This window comes from Seriola lalandi, unplaced genomic scaffold, assembly GCF_002814215.2.
Source record: "Seriola lalandi dorsalis isolate HSWRI2012SDOR001 ecotype SW California unplaced genomic scaffold, Sedor1 jcf7180002054692, whole genome shotgun sequence".
Classification (NCBI taxonomy): Eukaryota; Metazoa; Chordata; class Actinopteri; order Carangiformes; family Carangidae; genus Seriola; species Seriola lalandi.
In genome coordinates, this window is record NW_019525245.1 from 2539451 (window position 1) to 2560076 (window position 20626).

Consider the following 20626-nt stretch of genomic DNA (forward strand, 5'->3'; position numbering starts at 1 on the left):
GGCACTTCTGCTGCAGTAATGTGTGTTGGGGGGGAGATGGGCGAAAAGGTGGTGATCGGAGTGAGCCATAAGATCTACTCTTTGCAGCTCTACAGGGATTTATTAGACTGGGGAGTACATTAGCATCATAAAGACCCAGGAGAATGGGCCTGTGGATGGGCTGCAGACACCACCACTACACTTTAACATGCTCTGCGGCATCAGTCAGAGTGAGTGTGTGTGTGTGTGTGTGTGTGTGTGTGTGTGTGTGTGTGTGTGTGTGTGTGTGTGTGTGGATGTGTGTGGATGAGGAATAAGATTACCCCGATTTAACTTAAGAAAGGCTGTTAAACGGTTTATGGATCATCCTGAAGCAGCCGTGGACTAATACATCAGGAGATGATGGAACGACCTGCAAAAGAGGAGAAAAGAGGCCGACAAAAGAAGCAGGCAGGTAAAATGTGAAGGCCTCTACCTCTGATAAAATATGGTGATTAAACTGGCATCAATAAACTTCAGTTGTCAAGACCTTTATATTTTCTCATTGAGGGTGTGAACTGGGAATGCTGCCCTGCTATGCTGGGATCTTCTAAAAAGGTTTAATTCACCAGGGCAAAACAAAAAGAGCAATGTGGCCAGCAGTTGTTGCCGTTTTTCTGTACAAAAAGATGTGCCGTGCATCACTCAACCATTTGTGAAAAAGAAAAAGTGAGATTAGGTCCTTTATCATTTAAGAGGTCAGCTGTACCTCTGTGACTGCTGTGACAGTAAAATCACAGAAGCGAGTTAAAAGGAGACGCTAGGATCATCTCCTGCAATATAGATCACTGGTGCCCCCTGGTGGACATATAATATAATAAAATTTAGTGGGTTTATCTAATCTGCTACAATTTTTTTTTTTTTCATTCAGGAGGGCGTTGCATTGTTGCATTCTTTCCAGCAAATCTAACTTTTAAAATCTAAAAACTGAACAGCTAAAGATCTAAAGATGAGAGCTAAAGATGTTTTAAGACATAAACAATATTACTGGAATAAATTTGTGTCTCAATTGTAAAACTATATCAACCCCTTCTCCTGCATTGAAAAATTCACTATCTATGGATATGTATTGTTGTAATATTGTTCATTTCAAAAGTTTAACATATAGACACAAGAGGTCTTTTAATCAGTGCAAGTGCACTTGCGGTTTATAGTTTCAACATCACACTTGCTTAAGTTGCATATTGGACATCGACTGGCTTCCATACCAGTTGTGATGTCATTAAATGCTCTTTATGGGTAATTGTCAATCTGAAGTTTAAAGTGAGCACAGAGAAATGTTCCCTCTTCAGCAGACAGATGTGAAAACATCTTTTCAGTATCAGACTTCAGGGGACCTTGTGGGGACCAGGTTTTGTCCCCAAATGGACAAAAAAGTCAATTTTTACCGCAACATACAGTCTCTCACACACACACACACACACACACACACACACACACACACACACACACACACACACACACACACACAAAGTCATATCAATAAAGGAAAAAAGAAAACACAAAAAGCCAGCGAATGTTTTCTGGTAAAACATTTTATATTCTCAGTAAAATTTGAACCACTTTTCCCTGTGTAGTTTGCTCCGCAGAGCGCCCTCTAGTGGAAGAGTAGAGGAGGCCTGAGCAGCTCTTTGGAGTGTTGGTTGGGTGACAGTACAATAGTCAAACTGTGGCTGATCGGGAAAAGGCACAACTCTGGCAGACAGACAGAAGCTAACGTAGAGTCAGTGATACAACACCATGGCAACCACAACTCCTCGGCTCAGAGTTTAAGTGAAGTCAGTCGTTTTACGGTCTCCAAGGAAACCAAAGTCAGGGAGGAAGGAGGTATGGCGAAAATGCCAGCCTGCTTCAATCTGACCAGAACCACTGGTAAACCTTACATTCATAAAATGAGTAATTTGAACTTAATCAAATCAAAAAAAAAAAAAAATCACCTTTCATCTATGTCTGGCTCCAAATTTCAATGTTAAAACAGAGAGAAAAATAAAATCCCAATCATATAAAAATGGCATCATAAATGTACATAATCTCTTCATCTCTCCAAAGTCACTTGAAATCTGGAAGTTTATAAATGGCTGCCCACTCCTTCCCCAATGAAACATTAGTGGCATAAATGTCTTTACAGTGTACTTGAAAATGGCTTTGAAAAGAAAGGGTAGGTTCGGAATAAAACTGAAATAAAACTAAAACAACAAATACAAATAAAATACATTTAAGTGGCTTAGTGGCATAAAATATCTGAAATAAATCTTATTTCATAATTCTTCAATGTACAAAGTCAAAACAATAATATAGTTTCCAGTGCTTTGGGAGATAAAATAAACAACAAACTATAATAAAGAAAACAAACACTTCTTTTAATCAAAAAAATCACCATCAAAGTTTTTTTTCTACCTTTATCAGTACTGATCATAAGCTATATCAAATCAAAGCCAAGCCCCAGGTTCACCACAGCAGAGATACAACTCAGGTACAACTCAACCTGCCCTAGCCACTGCATTAACATCAGTAGCCAGTGGGAGAACAGGTTCCCTTTCCATGGCAGCTTGAACAGCAGGCCTGTGATTTACCTCTGCAGCTGGCAGCTTCACCCGACTCATCAGGGGAGAGACTGAAGCACAGGAGACTTGTTAATGTGCTGATTTGAAAACAGCCTCAAGGCACACCGCACTGTATGTATGTGTATGTATGTGTGTGAGCACTATAATGCATGTGTGTGTACTGGGCGGGCATCTAGCTTGCCTGTTTGTGAACCGAATGTGAGTGTGAATGCATGCAACTGTGTGAAGACAACTACTACAACTACTGCTGCTGCTGTCAGGTCGGACTGACTATCTCTCTCTCTCTCTTGCTCTCTCTCGCTCTCTCTCGCTCTCTCTTGCTCTCTCTCGCTCTCTCTTGCTCTCTCTGCAGTAACAAACCCTGTCACTCAATCTTTCATTCATCTGGGCCTCTGGTAGAAGCCCTTCAAAGTCACTGAGTGAGAGAAACATTTACTGTTTATCTCTGCCATTAATAAGGGTGTAGCTGGTACAGAAGCAAACTCTAAAGCATTTACAGGCATAACTGAACTTGATATTAAGTCTAAACCCTGGTCATGACCTCTAACCTATGAAAATATACCTTTGAGGAGCAGCAGCTGCAATAATCAAAAGGCACATTGATAGGGGTTACGGCCGTGACACAGTTCAGGCTATCATCTGCTTCTACTTAAAAACGATCCTCCTTGTGTATTCTGTTACAGTACCTGAGTATTTTGACACCTCATAGAGTTGGATGACACTGTTTTTTGAAGACCATTAAACGGTTTTCTTTCTTTACTCTCTTTCCAAAGTCAACACACACTTTACAGAGCTTGTGGATAAATGTCACGAGTGTAAAATGTTAAAGGTGGAGAAACTGAGGGACAGCAGTGTGTGTGTGTGTGTGTGTACGTGTGCATGTGTACGTGTTCGTGAGGAGACACCAGTTCTATCTATAAGTGGGATAGATACAATAAATGAAAACAGATCTTTGTCAGACACCAAACAGCTAGCGCTTATGGCGAAAGAAAACTGTGGAATAACAGATTGAGGAAATGAACAATGTGAACGGACGGCATCCCCCTTAAGATAAATTATGCATGCAGGACCATAAAGCTACTTTCATTTTATGCACTATCGTTCATTCAATCATTTATGGTTACTAAAAGAGGCTGATGTTAAGGGGAAAATAACTTGTCCTCTATCGAGTGAGACAATGCGCTCGGTTGTCCTTGTATCTGATAACTTCAATCTAATTAACTGCTGGTTTTTGTCCCTTGTTCAATTATCATTCAGAGCCACCTTTATGGAAACAAGGCCAAGTGCGCTATATAACTCCTGACCTGGCAGTGTTGGTTCACCCCTTGTAAACGCTCAGTCTGTTGGGCAAAGTTTCAAGCTGCTCAGGTTATCTAACACACACTTGTGTGTGTGTGCGCGCAGATGGCTGCACTATACGCAATGTTTTCAGCTGTGTGAGAACTGAACACCTTCTGTTGCTTGTACCATTAACAGATAGTTGTACCACAAATGAGTGTCGTTGGTGTGTGTTCAAATTGCGTGATGTGTATAGTATGTGCAGCATGTTGTGGGTTTGTGCTGATGTGATGTCTTTGTGGCTGATTTCTTTCTGTTGTATGTGCTGTACATGTGTCAAGAGTTTGCGTTGATGAACTGTCACTTTTCAAGCTGTTTGCATGTTTACTGCACCTTCTGTGAAACCTCTGCATGTGCACGCGTGTGCTTGTATGAATGCATGTGTGTATGCATGTGTCTACAGTATGTCTCCATCCTCTATGCTGAAGCTGGATCTGCGGCTCGAGTCGACCGAGGCTTCAGGGGACATTGCAGAGAGCAGCGGGTCTCCGCCCATTGGGGACAAGGGCTCGTCCATCATCAGGAAGCCCAGCTCGCCTCTCCTCCCATGGACGTCCAGTCCACCCAGGTCAGCCAGGCCCGACATGCTGTCTGAAAAGCCGGGAATCCCATCGCACAAGTCCAGCGACTGGGCATAGTCAAAGGGCTGGGAGCTGCCTACAGCTGGGAACTGAATGGGTGGCTGAGGCTGGAGGTGTTGGGGGAGCGGTGGCAGCTGCCTGGGCTGAGGCTGAGCCTGGCCCTGAGGTTGGAGGTGGTTTTGCGGGAGGAAGTGGTGCTGGTGGGGCTGAGCCTGGTTCTGGGGTAGGTGCTGGGGCTGGTGGTGGGCTTGTATCTGGGGGTGAGAAAGCTTCTCCTCTGGGCTAGTCTCTTGTTTTATATAAGGAGCCATCAGGTCAGTCGGGTTCAGGCCAGAGGGAGAGTTGCTGGGCAGACCATGCATATGAGCCTGCATTTCCAACTCCTATACACAGTGGGCAGAGGGCAGCATCATCACTATAAGTGTATTTGCTGTGTTTGTGTGTTTCTGTGGGTGTGTATGTGGGTGTGTTACCTGGATGCGTAGCATCAGCTGCTTGTTGGCCATCTCCATCCTTTTGAAGTTGTTTTCCACCTCTCTGGTCCTCTGCACATCTTTCTGCATGCGTTTGATGTACTCAACAGATGCTCGCAATATAGTGCCTTTGTTCCAGCGCACATCCCTATGCACACAGTAAAGTACACACATGCAATTTCCACATGTGAATAACTGACGGTAACTGATTTCATTCAACAGTTTCATCTATGCTGAAAACAGAGCACTGCAAAGCAACTCACAGGTCATTGGTTTTAGGGATCATGGTGCCCAGCTCTTTGATACGATCATTGATGTTGAATCTCCTCCTCCTTTCAACTATTAAAGAGGAAAGAAGACACGAGGGGGAGATAAAATGGGAAGAGATAAAGGAAAATACATTATGAAGACAATAGTATAGAGGAACAGAGGAATCAAATGCATGAAAGATAATTTGTGCAAGCCAGGCTGTGGCCTTTGGAATCTAATTTTCAAGTATGTACAGCATCGACAAACAGTGACAGTGACGGGCAGCTGGCAATGTAGTGCATATAATAAAAGTACAGATCAGTGTATATTGGAAATATACAGTAAAGGGCAATAAGGGACAAATGTTCAGGCACAAACGAACACACACACACACACACACACACACACACACACACACACACACACACACACACACACACACACACACAGTGTCACAGGCAATTACACTTAAGTGCCAGAACAGCAGAAACGATCAGGTTAACCATCCACCCACTGGTTGCACTATGTCAGCTAAATCAGTGCAGGGATGTATAAAACTGTTTTTGCAAGTGACAGATTACAGATTATTGTGCGTGTGTGTGCGTGTGTGTGTGTGCGTGTGTCTGTCTGTTCGTACATTTCTAAGTCCACGTATAATGTTGGGGTGTGAAACACAAAAGGAGGTAGAGAACTTGAGCAAAGAGCATGCAGAGGGAAAGACTTACTCAGATTGTGGTTGTCTTTTTTCTGTCTCTCCTTGGCCAGTGCACGGGCTTCTGTGTCTTTGCAATAACAAAAAGTGATTAACTAATGGCTGAAACTGTGCTCAACAGAAGCAGTTTTTCAATAGTTTGCACCACAACATTAATATACGGGACAAGGTAGAAGCAAAAGTTTTAGATCCACTCAGTGACAAACTTCTGTATAACTTGTATAACATCTTAATAGTTGTTACTTTAATGTTAAAACTTCGACTTCCGCACCTGACAGTTCTCGTTTGATGGTCAGGTTGGCAGGACAGGAGTTACTGGTCATACCAATGGCTGGCCCCTTCATCCCAGGACCTGTATACACATCCAGGTGACTGCTGGACAGAGGGAGCTGGGGACACATGCAAACAGACACACATGTACACAACAAATACACACATTTAGAAAAAAATCTACACGACATTTACTTTGATCAATTAAAAAAATTCTACACAACTGCAGCTCATCAACAGGAAAAGTGGCAAGGAAAGTGGAAAAGCATTGATCTGCCTCTATGCAGTGACTTTACTTCTGATTTAACCATGATATGAGAAGACTGAATGATGAACTTCATCAAATTAAAAAAGTAATAAAAATATAAAATCTGACATGAGTTAAACTTGGGTCAAACTGGTGTTAAATCCAAATCGTTTCTCTCCGTTTTGTAGACGACCCATTTACAGCTCCACATACCCTGGTGAGCACCTTTATAAAGTCAGTGTTCATGTTTAGTGTGCTGTAAAGAGCAGATAGCAGGAGATAATGCAATAATATCACACCTGAGAGTGGCCTGCCAAACATGCAGCAATGACTGACTACTCCGTCTTATCTCTCTTTATGGCTTGATTCTCTCCTGTGCCTTCTCCTGCCTCTGAACTTCTGGAGAGGTCTCCTAACTCTTGCACTTTAGACGTTGTGTAACGGCTGTGATTTAGTTTTGTATAGACTCCTAAAAAGACATGATTTCTTTTTAATTGTATGGTTTAATGAGTGCGATAGACTTTTTATGCCTTGTTGCCAACCGTGTCGTACTCCCTGAAGCGAGGGCAAATGTGACGCTGCTAATGAGGCCTGCAAGATAAAGAACTCAAAGGAAAAGATACCTTATCTGCTGGCTACTGTGTGAGTTTTGAGATCAAACACACTCACACACATAAGTACACACACAGACATCTGCAGGTTGACTTCTGTTTGTAAATTATATGCTGTCAGAGAAATTATATTGTGTGATTTCGCAGTAACCAGATCTTCCAATATTGATACACTACGTTGCATGTTACACCGTTTAAGTGTGAAAAATAACATCTTAAACAATCCAATTGATCTTAATAACATTGGACTGCATAGGAACAGGAACTGTGGTTTTCAAACGACATTCTTGAATACTTCAAACATCATTTGTAGAAAAATTTGACTTAGCAACTGTTGTAGAAATTATGTGCATCAAGATAAGTGACAGAATCCCATATAAAAACAATACAATGCTTCACCCCGTTATGCTTGTTTCATGTTTTCTGATGACAATATAAAACTCAAAAACACACTCTATCAGCAAAACTCTATTTCCCAGCCTCCTCCATGTCCTGCCTCTCACCAAACCATCAAAACTCAATTGAACAAGCAAGCATGACTGGGACTCAGTATGGCTCAGTGTAACCATCAATACACACACACACACACACACACACACACACACACACACACACACACACACACACACACACACACACCTTTAAGGGTGGAGCTGCTCACTTGTGCCTGGTATTCAGTGGTGTTCCCGGCTTTTACTAAACTTTGAGATTCCAAGAATTCCTTGGAGTTTGCTGCTTTAATCCGCATCAGGATTAGCAGGTGAGTTTTACTCACTGCTCTGTCAGTTGGGAGTCAGGCTCTGAGTATTGTTTCCAGTGTGGTTGAACACAGAACACTTCTACATATCAAACTGTACAAAGCATCAGTAATATGTCCTGTTAATGCAGCCCTATTAATATTTGAGCTGTGGTTTGAGTTTCTGTCTCAGTTAAATCCATTGTGCTAGCTCCACACACTGATCATCCTCAGGGTTGATCAATCTCCTAATCTAATCAGTCTGATGTTTTACATGCACACACACAAACACATGCATGTAGACACACTCACTCTGATTAACCCAATCAACCATAGAGGGCATATTATCAGATAAAGCTCTCTCTCTCTCAAACACACACACACACACACACACACACACACACACACACAGACACACACACACACACACACACATATATATATATATATATATATATATATATATAGAGAGAGAGAGAGAGAGAGCTGTGAAGCAGTGTGCCAGACCACACAAAGTGGTTGCAGCAGGGTAGACTCCAACATGATCGTCAACATCAACTCAAACCCGGGACAAAATCCTGATTCCAGTGCAGTAACATCCATCCACACACAAACATGAAAAAACGGAACCTCCACCCCACTGCCCCTGCCATGGCTCATCTTATAATCAGAGACCCGAGGCTGGGAGTTAGAGCTGCCACTGCATCAGTCCAAATTGTGAATGGAAGCCAACTCCTACAACACCAACCAAAGCTCACATTTAGCAGTTTTACAAACAACAGCATTTCATTGTCTTACCAGCTGAATCTGTTCTCCTTCAATAACTTCCACAATGGCATACGTCTTACTCATCTCCTTCATCCTCTACTCCTTCCCTTGCCTGGTCGGTGCTCTTTCTTCTTCACTTGCAGGCACAAGCAGCACACGCAGCTCTCTCTCTGGCACTGTCGCCCCAGTCCCCGGAGAATGACCTCAGCAGCACCGATGCCGTCTTTCTTCTACCTCTGTTCCCCACCAAACAAGAATGAACTTTCCCCTAACTGGACTTTCAGCCTGTTTTCCCTTTGCACAAATTGCCCTCATCCCCCTTTCCCTCCTCCCTTCTTTTCCTCCCCTCTCTCCTTCTCCACCTCCCTCTCTCTCCGAATGTCTTGTAAACAAGTTGATCTCTAACTGCTGGCAGTTTAATTGTTAATTTTCTGAGTTTGTTCCCTCAAACACAAAGCGCTGTACAGTCCTCATCTAACATGCCTTCCCTACAGTTTCTAACTGTGTCCAACATGGTTTAGGGATGGAATGTTTAGGGTCTAAGTTAATTATATACTTTTGCATGTGTGTATGTGTTTGTGTATATGAGTGCATAAAGACTTAACCTGTTTCTTCCAATGGGGACATGCTACTAGAGACTGACAACCAAGAGAGCAAGTTTAGAGCAACAGCTGAAAACAGTGGTTTAACAAGACTAACAACTGTACGAACACCACCAACGTCCCTAGTAACAGCAACACAAAGTAGGAACACTGACATTAAATGAGGAGGGAGACAGACAGGGAGAGGGAGAGACTATATAGATGCAGCAGTGGTTATAGGAACTGCTGAAAAGCCAAAGTCTGAGCACTGATGACTCGGCATATCCATAATAAGCACTGAAGCCGATTAGGGTTTCAGAGAACTATATATTCAGACAATACAACATTTGGGAATTCTAGTGTTGAATTTTAAGGTTGATGCATTAATGGTGTACACCCTTGCAAACCTATATAAAACATGCATGCATATGATATATTACATTAAGATTTGTTATGTATTCCTAATAATTTATACTATCAACCAAACAGTACAAAGCATAAAATGTTTCTTTAATTATGTAATTTGCCTATTACTAAGTCTTAAAAATATTACTTTCCTTAAAACAAGTTAAAATATCTGCAAGTAAGTCATTATCAATCAGTATATTTTATATATTTTATATTGAAAATGTTTTTGATAAGGTGAATAACAATATAAATCAATATTTATCTCCAATATTGAACTGTATTGGACACTACCATCAGAATAATCTTCCATCAATAATTTACCTGAATACTTATTTTAAATTTATCTTAAAATACGTATTTTTACAGTATTCTTCAAAGGAAAAGATCATTTTCGATTTAGACTTAGATTTCCTAAGACATATAAGCTGCTGCCTATGCGTAAAATCAATGGTGATAATCAAACTAAACCATATGACAGAAATAGGAGCCAGCTGGATACAAAGTACATTTGTCATATAAAAGACAATAAATCTGAAGTATTCCTAAAAGTGCACCTCAAGGTGTGTTCGGATCTTCTGTTTTGGCACTACTTACTGTGTTGGGCATCTGGACAGGGTCAATGTATGCCTGGATATCATCATAATTGGATTGCATGCTGATGATGTCATCAATGACCTCATCCATCTGAAAAAAAGCAGGGCAGTGTTACCTATGTGGTTTTGAAAAGCTTCATGAACCACAATGTCTCATTTTAAAGCAGGGACGGCACCTACTTTCCAATCTGAATGTTAGGAAGACACCACATGGAAAACACTTTCGCTGCTCATACGTGTATTAAAGCATCTGAAATCTGATGGCATGCAGGCCTCCACAGGGACTTGCCTGCAGGTGCAGGCGCTCAAGAGAAAAGATGACTTCTATGTCATGGAGGCTAACTGGTAAAACAATTTTCTTTGAGGCAGAGAAAGAAGTGAGGTCGAGCGTCGTCGTCGGAGAGTTGGTCAAAGTCTGTCAGGTTCAAAGGGCCTTACACTCTGCAGTTTCTCTGTCACTTGTTAAGCTGTAATTACTGCTGCAAGGCCATAATGGAGCGTTTAAATTCCAATGATAGCCAGAGTCATATATTGCAAGTTAGTCAACACATTCATCCACACGCCTACTGTACGCACAACAGATTAACACCAGTGCATTTACAAACGCTTCTCCAGCCTACCAAAGACCAATTAAATCATTGTGATGCTTTCATAAAATGTAGCGATAATGTCTCTTTGGGGGTAATATTCAATCCTCATAATTTTATATAGAGTATAATTAAGTCATATTTTAGGGATATTTGCTCAATCTGGTTCTTGTAAAGTGTACTTTATAACATGAGCAGGAATAAACGTTTATGCCACTGTCCACCCAGACTTGCAGGCGTCTACCTCATTCTCATGGCTGGATCCGATGTTGAGCATGGCCATGGGGCTGTTGGGTGCACTGTTGCCAGACATGAGCTGCTCGGTGCGCATGTGTGGGGACTGGAGGGGTGGGGGCGCAGACGCTGAACCCCCTGTGGGTCCCATGTTTGTGGGAGGAGAGGGTGGAATCAGCCCTGCTACTGCTTGGACCGTCTAATGACAGAGAGAGGGAGACAAAGAGGGGTGATGATGGTGTTAATGACTGACTGAGTGCGGACATAGTAGTACTGAATACTGCATGTGCTTTGTTGACAAACCAGACAAAAACGGGACAGACCATTTATACACAGAACTGATCTAATGAGACAGACAAGCATTAACCGATATATACAGGACATTACTGGGTAACGGCATCCAGACAGGTACCTGTTTGGTGGCAAAGGTGGTAGACAGGTATTCTTTCACCTGTTGCCTCCGAGACTGACGGATGTGGTAGTCTGTAGGATTCTCCAGGTGGGTCTGTACCTGTATGAATGATGGACAGGAAAAATACCTGATCAATTCTTATTCCATTATTGACTTTGCACATCCAATCCAACTGATCCAATTCATTGTTGATTCTGTTAATGATTTATTTTTGAAGACTGGTTTGGTGGAGGTTGAACATACAGGTTATAGACAGTTCTTTTAATACAGGGACTGTCAGCCTATAAGTTATATACTCACAAATATTACAGGGGTTTTAATATGACGTATGAAGTATGAAAAAAAACTTAAGCTGGGAGATGTAAAAACCTAAAAAACCTGTCACAGACGACAATAAACCAATTCATCTGTAGGTCAGACTATCATCATATCATGTGTGTCTCTGCAAATGTATAAATTGTATATATCTATTTTTGTGCACAGGTCTCTTTTGAAAAGAGATCTCGATCTCAATGACTATCAGTTTAAATAAAGGATTTAATAATAAAAAACATCGACAATACAGTGTGTAAAAAACATTCATTATGTTTTTGAAAAACATCTAATCTAGGTATTCTTATTCTTATAGCTAAGGCTGCTTATGTAAATCAGGTTATAGTAGCACTAGCATTTATATGAAGGCCATCAATCGCATCATTTTATGCTTGAAATCAATGTTTTGCAAACATTACTTTTAGAAAATCCACCCAAAGATTTCAGCATGTTTTTCTCTCTGGCACAACTCAAGTCCCAAGTGGAAAAAAAACAAAACAAATAATGGTACCTGCTCATCAATACCCACAGGGCTATCATCAGAATTATATTTTAAATTATACACACATTTAGTGTGCTTTACAAGCTATTTGCTCACTGTCATTTAAAGACATAGAAACACATTGAGTATTCAGATGTACACACTCGTTTATCCCTGTCCCTTAACCCAGTGATGAGACTGGGGCACGGAAGCATTAAGTGAGTGGTAGTGCCTACAGGGGTAAAGCCACAATAATTCCTCTGGTGTGGCTACAAAGAGCAGTGGGCCGGCCTCATTCCTTCACATCAAAGAGTAAAGCTCAGTAGAGAGCACGACTGCTCCACATTACTACAGAGAAAAGATTCGACTCCTCTGCCCTCCAAACCCCCAGCCAGATTATATCTGAAGCAGAAACTTTGCAATAACTTCATATTCCTACTTTTTCTGTCTACTGTGTATATGCATATCTCTTTATTTAAGTGCAAATGTTGACACTTTGGATAAATACACGATTGGTTGTCAGTAGACTGGGTCTCATAAGGGAAAGGGACAAGTATCCAGTCATAAGTATTTGACCCATCTGGCCCAGCTCTGTCAGCACAGATGAAGTCTTGGGAAACACAGCGCAGGAAGTATGACAGCCTCGATGGGCCTGATGGACAGACAGCTCATCTTATCTATGCCATGAAAGGGAAAGACACTGACAAGTCTAAACAATGAGATTCCACACAAACACCCACACACACATGCATGCACACAGAGTAAACTGTCAATACATCAAGTTGCCCCACAGAGTTATCAGTGCATACAAACTGTAGATTGATGGTCTCAAATACCATAAAGCAACACACACAAGCACATAATGGTGTATTGCACAAACCCATATACACACACACAAAAATACACCATAAAAGATAAGGACATGCACAGGCATCTTTGGAATCGGGTAAAATGTCACTTCAGCTTTATCTGTCCCTGTCTGACTCAGACTATATACATCACTCCTGTCTGTCCTATCACAAAACATGTCAAACCTCTCTTATCTACCGCTCCTCCTCCCTCTTCTGTCTCCCTACCTGCTTGCTGCTCCACTGCATTTTTCTCTCTTTGCCTTTTTCAAATTCGTCCCCTGATTTTTTCATGTGTGGCAGTGCTGCTGTGTGAGAGGCTGTGACGTCCAGTGAGGTCTCTGCTGCTCCCCTCCTATCCTGTCTCCTTCTCAGCAACATGTGAGTGGATTAACATAAGTGCAGCAGCCCCTTTTGAACCCCCCACCCCTTTAACCAACATCTTTCTTTCTTCCATCAATCCCCTCGCTCAAATCTGTTTAGCGGGGTTGAATTTTGACCTGAAGTGAGTCACAAAGATTTCCCTATTACACTCATTATTTTATTCCCACAGACTGCATGGTGGTCCAATCCAAGTCTAAAAAATTAGAGTATCTAGAAAGATTCTGTGTTCAGTGGATAACGGATCAAACCACAAATCCCCAGTTGTTCAAGTTTTTGTTCTTTTCCTGACAAAATACTGCCCTCTCAACAGATTATGTATCGGTCATGCATTGCAAAATCAGTACATTCACACATTAATATAATAGGCATATACATATGTTTATATACAACATAATTAAGTGATCAGTATATGAACAGGAAAAAAACAATTGTACCATCATTTTGACAAACAAAAATGACAAACATTTGCTGGTTAAAACTAAGCATTTGCTCCTTTTCTCCGTTTTCATATCACTGTGAATTCATTATTTTTGACTTATTGACAAACAAAAACAACTAAAGACATCACCCTGGCTCTGGGGAATTGTGATGGGCATTTTTTCCAAAATTTCTTTGGCCAGCTGAGCAATTGGTCATATAAGAAATCAGTTGAGAACAAAAATAAAGAGATAATCAGTAATAAAAAGCATCTGCTGTATCCCTACTGACCTTAAGAACCTCCACAGGGACCTGCATGCTTTGATAATGCTGCGGGGTGCTAATGGCCGGAGTGGGTGTAGGTGGCCCGGCCATGCGATGCTGCATGTAAGGCTGCAGGACTGCATTCTGTTGCTGCTGCTGCCGCTCACGCTGCTCCTCTTGCTGCAGCTGGTCTCGCATCAGCTGGAGACACACACACAAAGGATTATTATTAAATCATCAATGCTCATTAAAGAATTCTGACTTATAAACTGACTGTGAGGGTGATTGGGCTTTTGGCTTTTCTCTGTCCCACTGCTTTTTTAAGAGTGGACATGAAGGGCCGGCAGTGTCACAGCAAATAACAACTGGTGACTCACATACATATATAAAATCAATTTATAAGAAAAGTCTGTACAGTGCATATATCAAAATATGCAAGGGTCAAACAGCATGGCCAAATTTATCAGTGAAAAAAAAAACTGTTTCTGCATGTAGACACCCTTCAAATAAATGACACACTGACATGTACTGAGCAGAATATCTTCCTCACCTACACTACAAACAGACTGTGATGTCAATAGCTAATAAAAGGCTTGCATGTACTGTATGTAGGACGGTGAAGGGTAGTTGTGTTGTACCTGCATCCGCAGCCCGATGCGTGAGGCCATTGCTGGGGGGCGAGGGGGCAGGGGAGGGCGAGCCGACGTCAGTGCACCGCAGTCCAGCCCGAGAGGTAGAGGAAGCTGTGGAGGAAAAGAAAAGGGTGGGGGAAAAGTGAGTTAGGCAAGAGGAAGAAGAAAACGAAGGGGATAAAAAAAGTTGAAAGCAGAAAGATAAAGAAAGATAAAGTTTGATCCCATTGCTGCAAAAAGTTATCTTCTCCATCACAGATCTGCAGTAATTCCTAGACACGCAGAGTACATATCAAGAGTGGATGCAGTGTAAACACTTCTACCTCTTCATACAAATGCCTGGTTCAGTCTTTAGTTGCTAATGGATGCATTAGTGATAAGGAGAGAGATGTGAGAGGGGAAGAGGAAGTATGCAATGTTGTGATACACTTCTTTTTTACATGTTTACTAAGCTGGGTCTTTGTGGTTGGGTGACATTTACGTTCAGTTTGTCTTATGTATCGTCTTTGTGTTAGTTTAACAGTGGAATTCATGGTAGTCTGGGCATCCCTTTCCCCCGATTCAAGATAATAATCATGAAAAGACACCACAGGTATTTTAGACAATATCTCCACTCATTCAATGGTCAGATAATAATGACAAGTTTGATCAAAAGATCTGAAACCCACATTAAATACAGTAACTATTGCAGGGTCTCCAACCAAGTGATTTCAAGAAACATACACCAGCTTATTAATAGCTCAACTTTCTATTCCCTGAGAATCAAGAACAAACAAATACCTGAATGAATATGTTAATGGTTATAGCAGTCGCTGCCCCCAGCTGCTGTTGGTCAAGAAGTAAATCCACTGTTGAGAACCGGTGCCTAAAACCACAATAACTTGTCTTCTTTTTATGCCTTTCAGATACACAAGATTCTGTATAAAATCAAAATCAAAAAGCTTTGGAGTTGTTTGAAGTTTGCTGGAGCTAGGCTAACAGTTCCCACCTGTCAACTCTGGTGCCACTCCACTTACAGGTATGCCTGAAACACCTATCTTGATGCACCACTGGGCAAGCTGGATTCGCCACCTGTTTTCCACTCACATGCACTCAGAGCTGCTACTGAATCAAAGGCACCACGTCAACTTTCTACAAGCCGCTCAAAGACAGACTGTCGGACTGCTTATTCTATTTACCAAGTGTGTATGCCTTAGAGCATTCGCTGCCACAGTGTCTTTCTGTCTGCACGAGGCTACAAATAACTGTGTCTAAAATAGATCAGGCTGTTTAAAGGATGTGCAGTGTAATCGTGATGTCTGCCTTGTACATAAACATATATTTTTTTAAAAACAGACGATATGGCTTGTCTAATTATTAGTAGCTCATAAAAATGTTGTGACACATCAAAATGAGCCAAACCTCTGACATGTATGTGTTCAATACTGTCTTTACACACCAAGAACTTTGCCTGAATAAAATACACTTTTTTTTTTTAATGCTAACATGTTATTAAGTAATATCAGATGATACCTGTTAACATAAAAAGTAAACAAAAGTCATTATGTCTCTCTAGTTATTTATCAATTGTTTGTGTCTGTGTTATGCAGTCATGTAAAAAATTAGGTTGATTTAAGATCTATTCCAGAAATTAGATTCACATCACATGAATCTGTTTTCATATTTGAATGGTCCTTTTAAATCCACCTCTGCTTTACTAAACTAAAACAGTAACAAATCCTACAGCTATAGGTGCCTGAACCTTGTCATGATCTTTTTTAATATGAAGAGGCCATCCATAAGTTACAGTACCAGATATACAGGATGAAATTTAGTTCTACTTAATATGACTGACCCAGGGCGCTATTGTGTAAACAAGTACAGCAACAGCAGCATCTCCAGTCTAACATTTGAACATACTCTATGTCACTCTGGCATCATCCATCTACTCTCTTGGTCAAAATCAGGCACCGGGGTGAATGATGTAAGCAGTATTAATCTCTTGTCCCCAGTTCTGTTCCTCTATAAAGTGGCAAATTGAGGAAGCCTTCGTGGATGATGGAGAGGTCATGTGGTCTTGTTGTTCTTGGGTGATCTTGTGAGCAAAAAGACCGTGGAGAAAAACCCCTTAACCCCTACACAACATCTCATCCTCTCTCTTCTCTCACGTAAAAGCAGTCACAAACATGCATGCAAATGCTCAGTGGGGACTCCCGCTGAGTGTGTGATAGTTCCCCTTCTGCAATGACTTGTGTTTATTCCCTGCATGACTAAACTCGTCTGGACTTACAAAAAGGTGAGATTGGGCTCCTAACCTACTGTGGGCCATGTTTCCACTCTATTCTAATGTCTCTGCTGATTGTGATTTGTGGTGAGATGAGACACAGAGAAGCAGTGACAGACACATCAGTCAGAATCAGATTCCTCCAGTCTCTCATCAGAAACACTGTCTGTATATGGTCATAAAGAGAGAAAGACACAGAGAGAAAGACAGAGACAGAGAGAAAAGCTCATTGTGTGTGAGGTACAATAAGAAGGGCAGCTCCTATTGAGAAGGACTGAAGCCGCCTGTTGTCCGAAGTGTACATTTCAGCACCCGAGGGGGCACACACTGCCCGCTTTGTGCCCATTGGATGGCCCACATGAAAAACACACACCCATGCAGAGATACACATTGAAACACACACACATTCCAACACAAACATGTACCAGAACTTGGACTCAAGGAAAGGCTGACTGCACACTAGCATCCTCGAACCGCAAACAAAATATACTCTCAACTCCATGCTCTCCTAACACTCATAACTACTGATGCTGATGGAACCACTTCTACAGCAGCTGCTAACATCTGAAGCTTTGGATGTCTCCTCCTGTAGTAGCAGTAGTAACGGTGTCTTTCAAGGTGCTTAACACTTACACAGACAAACAAACAAGTGTGGGCACACATACACACACAGTGGTGGAATGCTGCGCAGTGTATTTATAGAGTCTGACAAATGGGGTGATTACATCTGCAAAGTCAATCGGCAAGGTAGGAATGCCGGCCAGAGAAGGACGTGTGCGCTATGCTTTGAGAGTCTAAGGATAGACCTGCATGCTGTACAGATTGTAAAGTCCTTTGAGGCAATATATTTTGGCTATATAAATGAAAATAACATTGACTTGACTTCCACCAAATAGAGTATAGCCAACCACATCAAGTTCCACGGCACAGGTCCAAGCAATTCCTTTAGCTTTACATGTTAAACCCAAAGGCATAAAGTGCTAATTTAACTATCCTGAACAACTGACTTCAACACTTCTCCAACTTATGGGTATGTATGGGTAAAGACATTCCAAATTCATCAGTTAAGGGTAAAAATGTATGCAAATAATCTTTAAAATCCTTCCAAAACTATGAGAGACTCAATTTTGACCAATTTGGCAGATTACTTTCTATTTTTGGGTACTCAAAAAGTGATAAAGAGGTTTAATGTATGCAAATAAAGACTGCATGCAATTTGTTGCCCAATTTCTATTTCTAATGCTTTTTTAAAGCCCCAAACTCTGCAAAAGGAAACTGCTCATGACTCTACATGTGGTGACTGCAATGTTTACATAACACTACGTATGTGTGTATGTATCATATAGCCTCTAGGTGTGACTAAGCCATGATACATAATATGTGCTATAACAAATGCACACAGACTGACAAGATATCACTTCCTGATATCATATGGTGACACACTGCTACCAGGCAGCATGATCTCCCACACGGGCCTTCCCATTGCCTTGCATCCACTGGGGTAAGCAGGCATCTGTGACGCAGTAGCAGCACACAGCGAACCATTGTGTGTCCAATGCTGTGATGTCACAGCTCCTTCACTTCAAACACTGACAGTCAGTGGGAGGATGCAGAGCGGAGGAAGCCTGGGTCAGAGGGCAACTCTGGATTCTGCCACAGATTAGTCACAATCATACGTGCCAGCAATATGCATACAGTACACAGGGGTGTGCAAAGTGTACTGTAAAATACATTAAACATGCTGTGCACAATGTGATGACAGCTTTAGTTCCTTCCTATACATACATGTGCAAAGTGTGGCACATACACATCAGTACACATGAACACACACACAAGTACATACACACTTGGGGGCAGTGTGGGGCCATGGCACCTGTGCTCAGGGACATGGTGTTAATTTGTAGGGTATGTATTTTTAGAAGTGACTCTGCAATGCCAAGGGAGGCCTTTTTGGCAGCCAACAGTTAAATGTGTGCACATACACGCAGAGACACATGAGGCCTCTAACAAAAATGCATGTGTGCATTCATACGCACAGCTGCATAATAAAATTCAAAGACAATTTCCAGCCATAGTTTCAACAGGCTATGGGGCAAATGCAAAATCAAAAAGATTTTTTTATTCCTGTATCAAGATCAAGGCGGTTTTGTAAAGAGTAAGGGTAGAGAGAAATCCCTCAAGGTCATGCAAATGCCTGAGGACAACACAAAGTGAGTTTAACCTGTTACACAAAAACATTAGAAGCAGAGCAGGAGATGCAGGTGTAAGTCATTCTTGGTAAAAGTTTCAAACTATTAAATATCTCGTTCAACACCCTGTGTATATGAAAAAGTCTCCAAATGTGACACTGCACTGTGCACTTCACCAGCCTTTCCATCAGTTCACAGAAACATGCGCAGTTGCACAAACACACACCCTTTCCGCATTAAGCTATCTGTCTGCCTGCTCTAATGACTAAAATAACCCCCCCCTGCTCTCTGTTCTCCTTTTCAGGAACACCCTGTTCCCCTGAGCAATGGTGTGTTTTTTTTTTTTGTTTATATGCATATGTGTATGTGTGTGTGTGTGTGTGTGTGTGTGTGTGTGTGTGTGTGTGTGTGTGTGTGCGTGTATGTGTGTGTTTGTGTGTGTTTGTGTGTGCATGTTTGTGGGCAGGTGGGGGTGAGAAGGGGCCATGCACATAAAGGGTAAGTTTGCATGTGTATTACTGCTCTACAGCGTCTGTTGGCTTTAGAGTAGACTCTTTCAGAACATGTATACAGACCTACAGTATCAATATTCCTAAACCACAGCCAGCACATACACTCAACGGGTAAGGTTGGTAGGATTATGTGTCAGGGCTGGCATGGCAAGTATGGGGTCCTTAGCCCTTCCTCTTTGGTCTCACACACTCACAAACAGCTGTATCCCTTAGTGACAGAACACGCCGAACTCTTCTGCATGGACATGCAGACAGACAGACTGGCAGACGAACAGATAGTCAGATCATGTTCAAACGCTCAGGACTGGTATCCTGTTGAGTCGATTGCTGCTTTAGATATAAAAGCTTTTCTGTTACCACCTCACATCTGTACTTATTACAACAGATACTATGGATTTAGTTACAGGAGACGGGGGGTGTGTATGCACACCAGAGTGGATGAGGTCACTTTAAGGACCTACAAATAATCTTCCAAACTCTATGTAAGTCAGGATTGCCTACTGTGTTAATGCAAAGTAGTTCCACAATCACTGAATGGGTGGATTTCACCAGCAGCATATACACAAAAACACATAAATGCATACAGACAGCCATATCGACACATGTACAATTACCTGTTTTAGAGGAAAAGAGTTCACAAAGAGGAATACGCTCTGCTTACGCTGCTGACTACATGTCCGGAGGCTGGAGAAAGTGGATGGCAATCTGCATGGGCAGGTCATGTAGCAGAGTGGGATGAAGAAATGCGATGAAGGTTCAAAGACAAAAGGAAAACAACAAACACAGACAGACAAAAACAAAGAAAGAAACAAAGACAAAAAGATGGTTACAAAATGTAAAACTGCAAAAACTGACAGATGGAATGAACAGCTGCAACATAAAATATATTGCTGTGGTAGCTGTGGAAAAGCATCGGAGGAGCAGTGGACTGTTCAACAGGGG

General features: G+C 41.7%; 1 protein-coding gene across 8 annotated transcripts in view; it reads right to left on the reverse strand.

Annotated features, from left to right (window-relative positions):
- Positions 1 to 1535: 1535 nt before the first annotated feature.
- The window catches only part of tfeb (transcription factor EB), a 30465-nt gene continuing 11374 nt past the window's right edge, over positions 1536 to 20626 (reverse strand). For 3 of the 8 annotated variants that reach the window (XM_023423540.2, XM_087178554.1, XM_087178557.1), the window contains exons 2-11: positions 14727 to 14831; positions 14116 to 14289; positions 11383 to 11481; positions 10981 to 11169; positions 10151 to 10240; positions 6207 to 6324; positions 5949 to 6005; positions 5238 to 5313; positions 4975 to 5122; positions 1536 to 4884 (exon numbers count right to left, since the gene is read on the reverse strand). In XM_023423540.2, the coding sequence (XP_023279308.1) occupies positions 4318 to 4884; positions 4975 to 5122; positions 5238 to 5313; positions 5949 to 6005; positions 6207 to 6324; positions 10151 to 10240; positions 10981 to 11169; positions 11383 to 11481; positions 14116 to 14289; positions 14727 to 14756 (1548 nt within the window). In that variant the 5' untranslated portion in view covers positions 14757 to 14831 and the 3' untranslated portion in view covers positions 1536 to 4317. Of the gene's footprint in view, positions 4885 to 4974; positions 5123 to 5237; positions 5314 to 5948; positions 6006 to 6206; positions 6325 to 10150; positions 10241 to 10980; positions 11170 to 11382; positions 11482 to 14115; positions 14290 to 14726; positions 14832 to 20298; positions 20390 to 20626 lie in introns of all 8 variants that reach the window. The other 5 variants (XM_087178558.1, XM_087178552.1, XM_087178555.1 and 2 more) reach the window with 3 other exon arrangements.